The sequence below is a fragment of the Indicator indicator genome, chromosome 5 (genome assembly GCF_027791375.1).
Source record: "Indicator indicator isolate 239-I01 chromosome 5, UM_Iind_1.1, whole genome shotgun sequence".
Taxonomy (NCBI): Eukaryota; Metazoa; Chordata; class Aves; order Piciformes; family Indicatoridae; genus Indicator; species Indicator indicator.
In genome coordinates, this window is record NC_072014.1 from 17,703,399 (window position 1) to 17,718,747 (window position 15,349).

Consider the following 15,349-nt stretch of genomic DNA (forward strand, 5'->3'; position numbering starts at 1 on the left):
TTTTCCTAGCCAGCATGTTGAATACATACACAACTCTGAATCAGAGCTAATAGCTGAATTTTGAAATAAGTTTTGAAAACATAATCTTTTTATACTGTTTCAGTGGTGCCCAAGTGTGTTTTGAATGTGGCTTTTATCACTTTATATGTATTCCTAGATAAATAAAACATGAATTTATTCATATGCATTTTGCTATGTTTTTATTTGAATTTCCAAGAATAATTAGTATACTTTATGAAACACTTTTTTCAGTTCTTTTACTTACACACCTAAGTACAAGTACTCTATTACTACATGTTTTGGGCTATTGAAAGAATGGGAGGAATCCTCAAAGTTAGGAAAACAACTTGGAGTTAAATAATGCAAAGTTATTTATATCTATTAAACTTTTATCTTTTTATCCATACACACCTCCCCTTCTCCCCATCCCAAATTCTTACTTTTGGTATCTTAGATTCATGACATTAACTTCAGTATCCTGGTAAGAATGCTGTGCATCCTTTTTGCGTTCTTGCAGTCAGGGTTGTGTTGTGGTAGGTTTCCCAGTGGTAAAGAGCACAAGCCAATACTGATTACCTGTTTTGCAGGCTCAGGAAGCGTGGGATCACACAGAAGGACAGAAGGAAGGTACATGGTCACCTGCCAAAATAAAGAAGATTCTGTAGAAAATATCTGATATCTATATAGCCCAGATGTGTAGTGTTGTTGCTTTTTCACAAAAGGTACAGTACAAGTTGGTTAACTGTTAGTCCTCTCATGGCCATCTCCCTAGCTACTAGGAGGTGACAGTTTTTTTAAAAACAATCCCTTGGAAGATTTACAGTGGCAAACCAGATGGCCATTAGAAGTTTCCAGTGTCAGGAGTGGCATAAGGAATGATCTACTTGTGAGAAATGAATAAGTTGATGCTCACATCAAAGGCAGAAGGATTGGCAAGGTGGGTAGACTGTTCTGCAAAGGGTTGTAAAAGTTACTATTCAACATGTAAACAAGCTGTGATAGTGCTCATTATCATCTGTTGAGAGCTGAATTTCCATCACTAGCTCATGCATGCAAGTCTTGGTGGCATCTGGAGTCCAGCCTCTCCTTCAAGCTGTGCAGCAGGTTTGTTCAGGCAGGTCATCACTGGCTGCATTTCCAGAGATTCCAATTTCTGCACTGTGGTGGTTTGAGGGTTCCAACCCACCACATGGGCTTGTATTTAATGATTTACTTTCAAACCTGATGTATATTTTCATTCTGTTTTATAATGGTGATCATAACTATAATATCCAGATGCCATCTTCCATTATTTGAGCATTATTTTCCCATTCTCTTCAGCAAGCTGTACATTACCCAGACTTGACTGAGTAGTTGTGCATACTGAGCAAGGCCTTACAGCAGTGCAGTCCCATCAGATGTGAGAAATGGTGCTACAGTCAAAACTGTACTGGCATCTTACAAACTAAACCATAAGTTAAATTGCAGCCAGAGTAAATATTTGAATGTGTGGAGAAGAATGTGCTGTAGAGACTTATTAGCCATATCTGCAAAAAACCCAGGACAATCCTATTGATTTTATCCTTATCTTGATGACCTTGTAGTTTGAGTTAATGGTTTCTAAACTCAACTAAAGAGTTTTTCCAGGGCAGACCTTTATGTCTGCAGTCAAGGAGAAAGTGTACAGCTGAAAAACATGCTCTTAAGGTTTTGTTCTTTCTTTACATATGAAATATGTATTTTAATTTACATGGGTGTAGAATCAGTATAAAACATTATATTTATATGTTATAGAAAAGCCTGAAATGTAGTTAACTTTTGTTAAACTATATATTTCTCTTAATGATCTGGAAGTTGTCTGGGGCTACATCTTACAGGGTAGGTTCTCCAGCCCTTTGATCATCTTCAGAGTCATGTCAGTCCACATATTTTGTGATTAGTGGGGACCAGAACTGTACACGGTACTCCAGGTGCAGCCAAAAAGCGCTGAGTGGAGTGGGATGGTCGCATCTGTGTTTCTACTTATAGAGCCTCCGTTGATCCAAGGTTAAAGGTTAATATTAATTAAGAATGATCATGTTTTTATTTCTTACTGAGATCTGGAAAGTGGCTGAAATGAGCTCTCGGTGTTTGGATTCACAATCAGTAATGTCAGACATGGTTTCTATTCTGTTCTTTGTATGTGGGTTCTTAGTGATAGAAAATGTCCATTTCTCTGTAAGGAAAAACTAGGGTATCTGTCTTCCTTAAAAAGTAGATGTGAGGTTGCAAGAAGATGTATTTCAGTGCTAGTTTTTATGTAGCTGTGTTCTTAGTCAGCCTTCCCATATGAAAATAAAAGGTTATATGAAGGATTGAGGCAAAGCTGCTTTGGCTTTTCTTTGCATCTCAAGTTTCAGTCTAGATCCAAATCTGTCTCTGGTACAGAAGCAACACTTGTCTCATGAGTCAGTTTTTCTCTTGTCAGGGGCCAGCAATGCTGTCTGTTACAAATGAATGTGAACCGTTTGGGAGGGGAAGACAGAACAGTGCTTGTGTGACTCAGTTCAGATATGTCCAAGAGAAAAAACACTGAATGTATTTCCACTTAATATGGAAATAGTCATTTTTCACATCTCTACTGTTGCTAGTATTTCATGTATACTTGCATTGATGGGAGACAATTGCTTTGCTGCAGGTCCAATTTATTTCCAAAAAGGGCAAAAAATTTCTGCAAAAATCCTTTTCTAGGTCCAGGAGGTATCTACGTCTTTCTTGTGATGTATTTGAGAATAGCTGCCCTGTGCAGATTAACCCATTGAAGAAAAAATGTACTGAGGAGCAATATACTAATACTGGTCTGTATTCTTCTGACAGGCTTTGAAGGATGGAAAGTTATTGGCTTGTAGTATTTGAGGACATTGAATTACTTATACATAGGTTTTTCCTTTTTGTGAGTTATCTTTTTTCCTTTTGGCTTTGGAAATATTATCTTGAAAGCTCTACTTCTTTCTGAAGCTGTTATTTTCTTGTATACAATGGATTTTTAATGATTTAAGACACCAACTTAATAACTCATTTAGTTGTATGTGGCATGTTCTTTATTTCCTGTGGAAGTCCAATTTTTACTCAGTTTTACTATTTCTCAAGTGTCTCTCTGAGGAAACCCCACCAAAGGAGTGACCTAGATCACAGAATAGCAGGGCTAAGTTACAGGTAGTTACTACACCAGTCAGAATGTTTGGGCAAACAGGAAGCAGGTGGCTTTTCTGTCTCAAATTCATGCACTAAAGCATGATTAACTTCTTCACTAGCCTGTCTTGAAGTAAAACGTGAAGACAAGCGAACAAAAGGGCTTAAATATCCCTCTGTGCTGTCTCCATCTGCTGCTCGGTAGGGATATTAACAGGTCCCACAGTCTCAGTTTCACTAGCATCTTGATCTTGGCGCAGTAATAGAGTGGCATTTTGAGGACTGGGTTTGGATGTAGAAGCGTTTTTCTCAGCTGTGATCTTATCAAATGCTTGAAGCTGACCCAAGAATATTTGGAGTGGTCCATAAGAACAATATGGGAATTTGCTCATATATTTGTGTTGTGGGTTTTTTGTTGTTGTTGTTGTTTGGTTTGTTTGATTTTGTATTTTTTTTAATTGTATTTTTGTTTGGTTGTGTTTTGGGTTTTTTTAGGGAAGGCTATTATATAATTTACGTAATTTAATAATTATGTAATCAATTTGTTATATAATCTGTTACTAGAGACATAGATGTTAGCTTAGTGTTATTTTAAGTATATTGATAATCATGATGTAACTTAACTTTTTAAGGTGTTTGGTACAGTTCTGCACCTGTCAACTTTGAGAGATTTCAAAAACTGACTCATTCACAGAAAGTGAATCCTCTGCTCAAATCGGTTAAAACTTGCTTCTTTAAACTTTAGGCGTTCTATCTAAAAACACAACCATTACAATTTTACGAAACTGGAAAATAGTGAGTGATCTCCATCACTTTTTTACTGAGCCCAGGCATTACTGGAGAAAGTGAGGAGCTTGGGAATAACTTGGTACATTGGGAAAGAGAGAGAGCTGGTGACAAGACTTCCTCTCAAGTTTTGATTTATCCAGAGTGCTTTTTCAAGCAAAGAGTCTAGAAAAACCATTGTATGCTTAAAAGAAAAGGTAACTTATCACTGATTTCCCTTAAAGTGTATTTAAGTGCTATTAGGTACCTAAATGTTCTGTAGCTAGAGGACATACTGGATAGAGTCCATTTCATTCAGTTGGTTTTAGTTCATCTGCTTCTGAATCTGCTTCTTATTTGTATCTCATTGTGTGGCAACATGTAAAGCTTCTCTAGCAAACTGGTTTGCTCAACAAAATCTGTCTTATAGTGTCATTTACAAGTAGCACAGATGTAAGCCTCATCCACATTAGTAGGTCTTACCTACTAATTTATTAGGAAACTGGCCTATCAATGCAGCTTAAATTAATAGTGTATGAGCAGGTGTAATTGCAATAGTTGTGGTTCAGTACCATTCATTTAAAAAGAGACTGAGTTGTGATTCCTTGTAAGGGTACTTCAGACTTAATCTGAGGTGAAACTGAAGGATTGCAAGTCCCAGAAAGAGCGCTGGCCCAGTTTTCCAAGGACACTCTCTGTAAATTCTTTAGGTTTCTGTGTAGTTTCAGAGGCTCAGTGCTTTTGGAAACTGGGTTGAGTGGCAGATAATAACGAAACAGCCTTCAGGAATGATCGCCAGATTAGGAAAAGATTAGTCAAATGGCTTTACATTTCTGATATTTTTATATAGATAATACTATAGAACTAACCTAATTTGAATGAGATTTTTGTTGAAAAAAAATGCATATGCATGCCTGTTGTGTTAAAAATAACTATGCTGTGGTGCTTATCTGTTTTCCCTGTGACAATTAAAATCTCACTTGTGTGTTTATGGGCATAAATCTGCATTCTGTCACTCATGGCAGTATGTTGGTATTCTCAAAAAAGTGGCAGACAGCAGTGTTATCAATCTGGTGAAGAAACAGATTTGTTTCAAGAAAATTGGTGAAAATACATGCCATTCTGATTGTGCAAATTAAATTAGTTCAATCTATGATTAATTAAGTCCCTTCAAAAATTATAACAGGTGTCTGGAACGATCTTGCTTAATGTTTTGAGTGCTTTAAATGCCTCCAGAGCGCTTGCATTAGTTGACTGAATACCCTGTTAAAGAAAGGATGTCATATGTGACCAATTTGTCCCATGTGACCAAGTTGTCCCAAAGGAACAAAATTAGTACATCTCAGATACCCTGGAGGAAATACATAAATGTATGTGATACAAGGCAGCTAAGGTATCAAGTAAGAAGGTTAGAGGTTAAAATTGTATGATTAGTGTTTTATCCAGATGGGAAAAAGTGAGTGTCATGTATACAGTGCAAATACCATTCTATGAGGAAAGTTTATTGAATATAATGGGATTCAGAGATAATATTTCAAGTGAAGGTATCACTCGGAGATGTTACTGTGATTTTTGAGATGTAGCAACATACCGTACACAATGCATGTGATGCTCGTACACGTGTTAGCTCTGGAAGCTGCAGCGCAAACTGATGGAATTTTACATGGAAATGATGGAGGTCTGACAGCAAAGCCACTGCGGCAGTGCTGTTCCTGGAGGCAGGGAGGCAAGGGTTGTTTCTCTTCTTCCATCCAAACCCTGGAAATTTTCAGCAAACCTATTGTATCTTGCACTTGTTAATACAGAGCTTTTGGAGCATATGCTTGTATTCATAGTAGATATAAATACTTAGCAAGTCTCAGAAACATTTGAACAACTGTGTACATGTGTGAACCTGCAAACCTTTTGGGATGGATTTTAGCAGGCATAAATCTGCTTCTGGTTCTGACGTGTCGGTACAGATGCCATCTCTGTAAAGCTCAAGCACACAATTCAGTGACTTTGTAGAAGAGAAGGCTGGCTGCCAAGAAAAATTAACTCTGTGTCTTGTGTCAGTTAAGCAGTTTAATTAGCTTTCACACATAAGGCTGAAATAAAAATGAGCTACTACTTGTCACCATGCTTTGAGAGACTAGTCTCTTTGTAGAGTAACACACATCCATCTGCTTCAGATAGAATTTATTACAACAGACTGTGCCTTACTACACTGGAATTCAACTGCCTGATCCCAAGAAGGATCCCCCTGTGCAGTGCAGAGCCCTTGGTCATATTCTCACACGCATCTTCTATGTCCAAAATAACCCTGACGTGGACTCTCGTGTGCTTAGCGGCTCCATTCCTTACAGCTCTCTCTCTTCCCATGATCTGCAGTGTAGCTATGCTGATGCAAGAGTGTGCTTTCTTTCCAGCTGGATCTGAAGCAGGTGCTATTGATCTGATGTATTGCAGAAAGACAAAAATACCAGAACAGAGGCTCCGGCATGAGCTACTGTGCAACCCCAGGAAATAGAAGAGCTGTTAAATCTAGCAGCACCAGAGGGGTAAAGGATTTGGTGTGCAAGAAGAAAAGACAAAGGAACAGAGGCCAGTATCATCATAAGAGTGGGAATTAAGTGGAGAAAAGCTAGATAGACCAAAAAAAAAGGAAAACAGTAAAGCTGGCAAACAGAGTCAAAGGATTGAAGGGAAGGGAGTCTGGGGTTTGTGCAATTCCTTTCCAATTTGAAGAGGCTGTGTGGGAGAAGACTAGAGGCAATACACAGTCCACAGAAGAACAGACATCTCACTTCATATTTACAGCCTATGGGTAGAAATTGTGTTTTTTAGATTGTGCCACTTAAGCAGCTCAGTTCCTGAAGGCAAGAGACTTTCCTCAGCATCAGTTTTATAACTCTGGATTTACACAAGTGCTAAAAGAGTTGCACTGTGTCATACTTGAGTCCTGTTGAAACACTGCATTAGGACTATACTCTGCGGCCTTCCAGCCCTGCATTTTGTCTGAAGTATTTTAATCTGTAGAAACCTTCTGTTGTGCCCTGCCATTACATTCAGGAAAAAAAAAAGTTTAAATCTGAACAGAAGGAAATATTAGTATCTCAGATAAGTATGCCAATAAGATCCCATAATAAGTGAGACTGTGAGTCAAAGATGGTGTTTCTTGACATGGTTTCATTTATTTTGTTTCTTCTTGCATCAGGATATTACTCTCTTCAAACTCCAGCACTCATACATCAGGAGGTAATTTGGGGCCATTGATAGCCCATATGTGAAGAAGTCAGTGACTTAATGCTGTCATCAGCTCTGAGCATTGTTTTTAAAAAAGCCTATTCTGCCAAAAATACTTTCAGCTGATCAGCTTTATATTGATCAGTGTGTCATTATCTCCTTAAAAATGTTAATTAAACAAATCACTTAATCAAATGACTTTTCTCTTTGCTATGCTGCTCTTTCTAATTTAAAATTTTGTAGTGAAATACACCAGGGAGAAAAAAAGGACAAGTTAATAATGTTTATGAGATGATCCTTAAACCGGGAGATTAATGCAGCTGAGCTGTCAGTCTGTATTGTAATATAACTGAATGTGGTAGTTTCTTACAGCTTCATTCTCTTAAAAAATCTTAGTACTTTCTGCCTATGTTCAATGTTCTTGGCATATTATTCCTTGCAAACATTAGGCATGTTGTTGGTTGCTTGGTTTGGTTCTTGTTGGTTTGTTTTGTTTTTCTAATTCCGAAGGCTCTTAGAGTCATTGGAAATATTTGAATGTATTTTCAAAATTAATTAAAGCTTAGGAGGCTGTCTTAAACTTACTTTTTCATGTCAGTGCAAATGTCTTTCTCTTTTTTTTATCGTGAATCTAACATTTCTTGTGACTGCAATCCACTTGGCTTCCATTTATGTCATATGAATTGATGATAGGTTTGGTCAAGTCTATTGCCTCAACAACAGAGAGATGCATGCTGATGAAAAAAATAAACTAAAAAATGATCTGCTCCTCTCCCTCAGCCTTTAATGTATTTTCATATTTCTGGTGCCAAAGAGATGACTTTCAAGGTAGTTAAAACAGTTTATTTCAAGGTGTTCATGGTAGCAAGGTTGAGCACTTTCCTGAGAATTCAGACAGGAACTCCTATTGGTAATAACATACGCCACAGTATGCTTCTTGTCCCCAAGCTGTAGAAGGTTTTCATCAATTTCAATCCCTGTCCCCTGCTCCTTTTTCCTTCTCCCTTTCTCTTAAAGTGCTTCTGCTTCTGTTCAAGCACAAAGACCTGCCCAGCCTGACCATGCAATTCTTTGCACCACAATTTGAGATCTGCAGCATGAGTGTTGCTTGCTTCTCTCTCATCAAGAGTGCTTTGCAAATGGCACTGGATTGTTCAGCCTTTGTGCAGTCCATCTGTTTATGGGGTGGGGGCTTTTCTTTCTACAAAAGCTTGTTGTGTTTCAGGAGAAATGTCACTGAGATTTACCTGTTGTGATTGGATAACTGGTTTCCATCTCTAGTAAAGATGTCTCAATTAAAGAAAATTATCAGAACATGCTAAGTACACATTTGTTATACAGCAGGACATACCACATACTGTTTTCACTCAGGGAAAGTTACCGATGCATTAATTCATTACACATAAAACTTGATGCCACATATTTCTTTTTGGTGTTGCTTGCTTGAGCTGTAGTCTCTTAGGTCAGTAATTCTTTCTTAACCTGTGTGCACAGAGCTCTTAGTACTGTGGAGCCTGAAGTAATTTCATATGTCTCAGCCTTACTGTAATGTATTGAATTAAAAATAATCAATGGATGTTTTATAAACCTTTTTAGACTAACTTTCAGATGCTAAAGCTCTGTTATTCCCTGCCATTCAGACTATTTAGCAACTATTTATCATTAATACTATGAGGAATGTGTATGTAGTTGGATTTTGGAAGCAAAATCTGGGGAACAGATACATATGGCTATTGAAGTTTTGTCTCCAAATATACCATTTTTTCAATTCTAAATTCATCTTTCATCTGATGGTTATACAGTAATGCAACACCAACAGTGTCTGAACTTAAAAGTAATGAGTCTTTCAGAATCCAAGTGCTCATGATAAAGAGGAAGGTTAAGAGTGTTTGATACACTGCCCAGGAAGCATTCTCTTTTCCAGTCCTTGGGTGTACAGGACCCAAAGCAGAAAATCTGTTTGTCATTCTTTTTTTCCAACTGCAATGAAATAATTACTCACCAGGATGGCTTCTAAAATATTTGCTGTCATATAGGCCTTATAATGACAAATTCTTAAGTCAAAGTAGCAAGTGAGTTGGAGCAATGGTGATTAATGACTTGAACAAAAATAGGTTTTATTGTGCATTTATAACTGGAATGACATGCCTTTGATATTGTCATCAAAATTGTTAGAACCTTGAGGGCTGCATACCTGTTGGACTCAACTGAGGCTGGAGAAAGACTTAAGAATTTGTCAATGAAGGTCCCTGTTAGAAGATGAAAGTTAAAATGACACTACGTTCTTGTGGTAATATGTAGGGGAATATATACATCTCACCTTTGTCCTAGAAGGAGCTGTTGAAGGTAAAATGTCATCTCTGAGGGTGCACTGTAGGTCACCTCTCATAATGGGATGTCATAACAAAGCGCAAACGTAAAATCTAAGGAGCTGGAATGTAATGATTTAATTTTTTTCCTGAATATTGTAAACTGAAACAGGAATACTGCTTTATTACTTCATTTAGCATGCAACAGAGTACAGGCTGCTGTTTTTAAAGGGGTGTATAGGCACATGTGAATATACGTGTGCAAGTTCAGTGCATCTTTGTGACGCAGCTACAGACAAGTACCAATAAGCAGAATTTACTTCATATAAGCACAAGTAACAAGATACACAGTGTGAGCTGGTAGTTTTCAACAGCTCTTTCATATGCATTTAATGTATGTCTTCAATGTGAGAAATACATTCTATCCATAAACTAGGGCAGACTTAAATGTTGCTTTTCTAAATCCTCCTAGAGGAAAACTTCTAGTGAGGACTGGCTCCAGTGATCTGTATGACAGGAAGAGGAAAAGCTGTGATTTATATGTGAGTAGATATGCATGTTAGGGATGATGATTTGAGAGTTCTAGAGAATATGATGCTTGCCTTCACTTTGAGTCTGTGTCTGCATGTAGCACAATTCACTGTAATTAACCTGCTATGGGAAAAAGAAGCAAATAACTCAATACTTTGATGCTATTCTCTTTTGAGAAAGCCGTGGGCATTTGTTGCGTCCTGTGAATTTTATCTAGTGAGAAAGCAGTTTAACTGTTAGTTCCTGGACATGTGCTTGTCTTCTTGTTCCTGCATGTCTGTACAGTAGGATCAGGTTATTCTACCTCACTTTTGACTTCTGTTTTCCTCCTTCAAACTGGGATGATTCTTAGAGATTGTATTAAATGCATTGGATTAATATACCACTTAAGTGTAGCTAGCATGTTTGACAAAGCTTCCTGACAAATTTACCTTGCCTTTGTATTGATTCAAACCTTGAATTTTAGAAGCAAAATGTAGGTGCTTTGGTATGCTTAGCAAAATTTGGATTACTGTTGTGAATCCTTTATTGCAAGAGATAGAATAGTTGTTTTTCTTGAACAGTGGTTGGGTTTTTTTTTCCACATACTAGTCATTGGTTTAAATCAATGTCTCCGGAGAGTGCTTGTATTTCATTAATGTGATATTCCATGTATTAGCATAAATTTCAGATATCCATGTTAGTCATTTTATCTGAGATCTTATCAGTAGCATTCTACTGCTTAAAATGCATATGTGAAAATATTTGATCAACAAAGTTGAAGAATAAGAGTCGGGATGGGTAGTATAATAAGAATGAGGCCAAAACTTAACTACTGCTAAGTTTGTCTTTTTCTTAACTTGTATGTTATGATCAGATGTGGTAGTTATCACCCATGTTTCCTAGGTTGCCCTTTTGGTAAAACTTCTATCGTGCTTCTGCAAAAGACTAGTATGTGGTGCACTAAAGATACATCCTTGAGAAAAAGTACAGCAAACCTGTAGTTAAAACAGTGACTGTTTGTGTTCTGAAGCTAGAGCGTGGGCTAAAATACCAAAACTGTGATTACTGAGTCCTAAGACCTTCTTCTGCAAACACAGACTGATCTTCTGTGAGTGGGGTTGCTGTAGGCTGTTGAGAGTGAGAGAGAAATAGAAGAGAGATGGGTACAGTGCATCAAACCAGCTACATGGTTAAACCTGAGAATGCTAGTGCATTGTAATGGCTTTAGCAAGCAACTATCAAACATTGCCAAAAAGAGACATTGCAGTCATTGAGCAAGTGGAGCAAGCTGAGGGAAGCATGCCTGTCAATTCAGAGGGAAATACAGTCCCTGCCGTTTTGTCTTGCTGTAACGTGTAAACATGCTGCATGCTTATGGAACATGTGAGACTTTTCTGTAGTTAGTAGTGAAATTTAAAATAGAAAATAAATATATCCTTTAGGCATCACAGAAAATACAAGTACTAGTATTATTGTCAGAATGAGAGAATGTAGTATTTACTTGGAGATACTGGTCAAGTTGCTAAGTCATCAGTGTCTACATAAAACCCACATAAAGTTTCATAGAAGTTTGGTGTTGCCAACCCCAAGTGCGCAATGAGAATGAGTCACATCTTCCAAGATCCCAAGATTTGCCTTAAAAGTCAGAGAGGTTTATTTTTAATTTGGTTTCATTTTTATTTGCCTTTTTATGTCAAAGCTGATTAATTTTTTTCCACTGTTTTATTCTCTGATAATTTCTGCCAGCAATGCTCACCCCTCTCTTTTTCTTTCTTTATTGTTTTTCAAAGAAAGATACTTGTAACAAGAATACCAAATATTTCAGGATGTGTAATGAAATCCATGCTGCCAAGTCAAGTTGGCAGGTAATTATGAAAGTAATCCATCTTTAAGTAGAAAGAATGAGGAGTGGGAGGTTGTAGAATAAAACAAGATTAAGCTGAAGTTTCATATGTGCTGTTTTGACTGACCAAAAAGTCACACCCTAGTGAAGTGTGTCATCACTGGAACAACATATTTTGTGAAGGACTGGGTACAAAATTAATCCAATGAGAAATATTTTGTCTAGTATTTCTAGACGTTGTGGAAGTTTGTTCCAAGTAGTTTGCCTTTCAAAGTCCTCTTGTACCCCTCCTCGTATCCCTTCACTTTTGGAAAAAAACAAATGAGGAAATAAGTAAATCTTAACTTAATGCACTTTAAGACAAAACACTGAAGACAAGGTTTTATTCCATAATGTTCAGTTTCTCCATGAGCAGTTATCTAACATTGCTGTGACTGCAAATTGCATTAGATAAAAACCCATCCCTCATGTTCTTGGATTTCTTTCTTTTTTTTTTTTTTGTGTGCAGACTTACAGCAGATCCCAAAGTGAGGGGATGCAGGACATGGACACTTCTTTTGGTTACAAACTTATGATTTGAATCACAGCTTCCAGATGATGTGCTTTTTGCTTTTATAATTGTAAGAAGGTTGTGTGGTGTTTTTCATCGTAGCAGAGGTTAATTTTAATTGCGCAAAACATTCTGTGGTGAATTTTAGTGAACAGTAGCTACTTGCCATGGTAGCAGCAGCATTCTAAATGTTTTTATTCTAGGTGATGTTTGAAATAAAAACAAGCAAACAAAAAACCCCAAACAACACCAAACAAACTCACATACACAAGAAAACCCCAGCTTCCTCCTGGTATTTCTTTAAAGGAAGTCTTTTCTATTGGGGGAGATACTTCAGTTGTGCAGTTGTGATGTAATCAAACACTAAAGCAAGACAGGCCTTTGTAAAACTTGAATTTAGATTTTCCTTTGATACACACTCTATCAAGCAGTTTTGTAGTTTTTGTATCCAAGTTTCTCTTGGATAAAGTTAGGCAACTCATTAAAACACAGTTGCAGGGCAAATATATTGAAATACATAAACTTTAAATTTTTTGTGATGTGATTTTTTTTTTATGGTTTTATTACTTCAAATTAAGGTGACACCAGCTGCCACCTGTCTCTGCATCACTTCTACGTAGTCTGAAGAGGTATCATTCACCAATGAGAGTGAAGTAGTGCTCCAGCAGCTTTATGGGGCAGGGCATATTTCTCAGCAGCTCAAGTTCAAGCCCTCCTCAAAACTTGCACCAAGTCAAAAAGGAGCTTGTGAGAACGTTCCCTTTGCTAGATCTATTGAGCAGAACTTGCTATTCTGCAGAACTAACTGTAGATGAGAAACATGCTTTTAGGTAAGTAATTCCATGTGGAGGTTGAAATCTGTCTTTTAACTTGCTGTATAACAGAACGCTGTATGCCTGCTCCAGCTGTATGAAAGGAAAAATACATGCACTGTTTTGCTGATTTAGTTTTAATAGCTGTCCATTAGTGAAAGCAGTACTCATTTGTTGTGCTTTAGGAAAGGACTAGTTGAATTAGAAAATATTTGTACTGCAGATGCCTGTGATCTGTGGTTTTTTGGATACTTTTTATCTTTATGTAAACCTCGTAAAAGAAATACAAATGCCAAAATCAGCATTTGAACTTTATCCTTTTTTTCCTCCTGTTCAGATGGTAATCATGACATTTTCTGAAGGAAGCCTATAAATGAAAATTCATGTTAGTAAGCCTGTAGGAAGAACGTGTTGCTTAAATATTAAAATTAATTTGTTTCTTATTTGTTATCATACTGATGGCTCACTGTGAAAATGTAATGGTTGATTATTGTGTCTTTAATTTCCTTTTAGCATTATGCTGCTGAATCCTGTCGACTGATATTACATAATAGTTTCAATAACCATAAATAGTATTAGCATTTGAAATAGGGGATGCTTTCATCTGTGTTTTAAAGAACAATTTCAAATTATTAAGCTTATGAAAGGTTAATATATTGCAGATTGCACTGTACAGCTCATCTGCAATGTTAAAAATGTGCATCATGCATTCAGAAAGTTTGTTTTCAGCTCCTTTGTTAGATCAAAAACATAAATTCTCTCCTTCAATCCTCGAAGTCCTGTTTATAGTTAGATTATTATCTTGTAGGTAAACTTTTATTTTGTTTTTGTTTTTAATTTTTTTTTCTATACAAGGCTTCACTGGAGAAATGTCAGATGTTGAAATAAATACTAGTAGAATGCTCATTTGCTGTGAATTCAGTGATATAAATCCACTGTACTCTGTGTAAGTATGATCGTCCTTGGGCTGTGGCAAATTACATTTCATAGCATTCCATTGCTTTTAAAATCACTTCTTTTAACTCTCTTTTTAACTGAAAGCAATATACATCCACTGACCTTAATTTTTTGTTTACTGTCACCTTATTTTAACTTTCTAAAGGTGTTAAAATGTCCTAGGGAGATGTTTCTCTTGGGCATTATTTAGGATTAGTCAATATTTAGCTTAATCTAGTTAAATCGCTCAGATTTCAGCAAATCAGGCTTCATGTTTGTAGGTATTTCAAGACTACAGCTATTTCATAAGAATTGATTCCTTGTTCTCTTTCTCTTCATATGTGCCTGTGACATTGTGCTGTGTTTTGTTTGATGATCATATTTTTTTAATTCTTTGTGGTAGGGAGAGGTTCTCTGATTTTTCTAGACCTTTAGTTTTTTTATGTTCAGACACAGTCATGATAATAATTTGCTGTGTTGTGGAGAAATACATGCTGTGAAAGGTTTTAACAGAGAAGTCCAAGAGATCTGGCCTTTAGGTTATCCCTGTTGCTCATTTATGTGATTTCAGCATCCTGGATTTATAAATACATTAATTCCTTCTGAACTTGGAGCTGTCCACACCTTCCATGTTGCCTTCAGGGTGCTTAGTTAAACATCACTAGCCATCATTTCCCTGTGCTACCATTGTCACGGTGGTGTTTAGATTCACAGTTACCTTTGCTTTTTCAGTGTGGCTCATCTGGCAGCCCATAGACTGGGCCAGGCTGCTGTGTGTTGTTCACAGCAAACAGCTGCTGGACAGTGCAGTCAGACCAACACTCCTGGGCTGCTGTTCTCTCCTGGGAGACGAGGCATAGGCAATGCTAGGCATGGTCTCTCTGCTGCTCTTGGCCTCTGAATGGCGAAGCCAAGCTGACACTGGGAAAATATCTTGCAAGCTGAAAGAGGGAAGCAAGGGTCCAGAAATTGGTGACAAGCATTTTGAGGACAGATGCCATGATTGAAACAATAGTATGAAAAATGCCAACAACCAAACCCAAAGAAACCCAAACCCAAGCAAGCAAAACCCTCCAGTTTTAACTCATTAAAGCTGTTTTATGCAGAATTTGCAGCTCTGTTAAGCTGAGAGAAATATTCTCTTGAGAGGGGAAACCCAGTAAAATTTGGAAGCTTGTGCACTAAAGATGATATGAATTTTGGCAAAAGCTGAGCAACACAAATGAAGCCAGAGAGGAAAAATGCC

General features: G+C 37.2%; 1 protein-coding gene across 3 annotated transcripts in view; it reads left to right on the forward strand.

Moving 5' to 3' along the window:
- Positions 1-15,349, forward strand: part of ZNF385B (zinc finger protein 385B) — a 132,166-nt gene that overhangs the window by 31,359 nt on the left and 85,458 nt on the right. For 2 of the 3 annotated variants that reach the window (XM_054381115.1, XM_054381116.1), the window contains exon 4: positions 14,860-14,875. The exons of the other annotated variant lie outside the window; for it this stretch is intronic. In XM_054381115.1, coding sequence (XP_054237090.1) covers positions 14,860-14,875 — 16 coding nt within the window. The remainder of the gene's footprint in view (positions 1-14,859; positions 14,876-15,349) is intronic. 3 annotated transcript variants of the gene reach the window in all.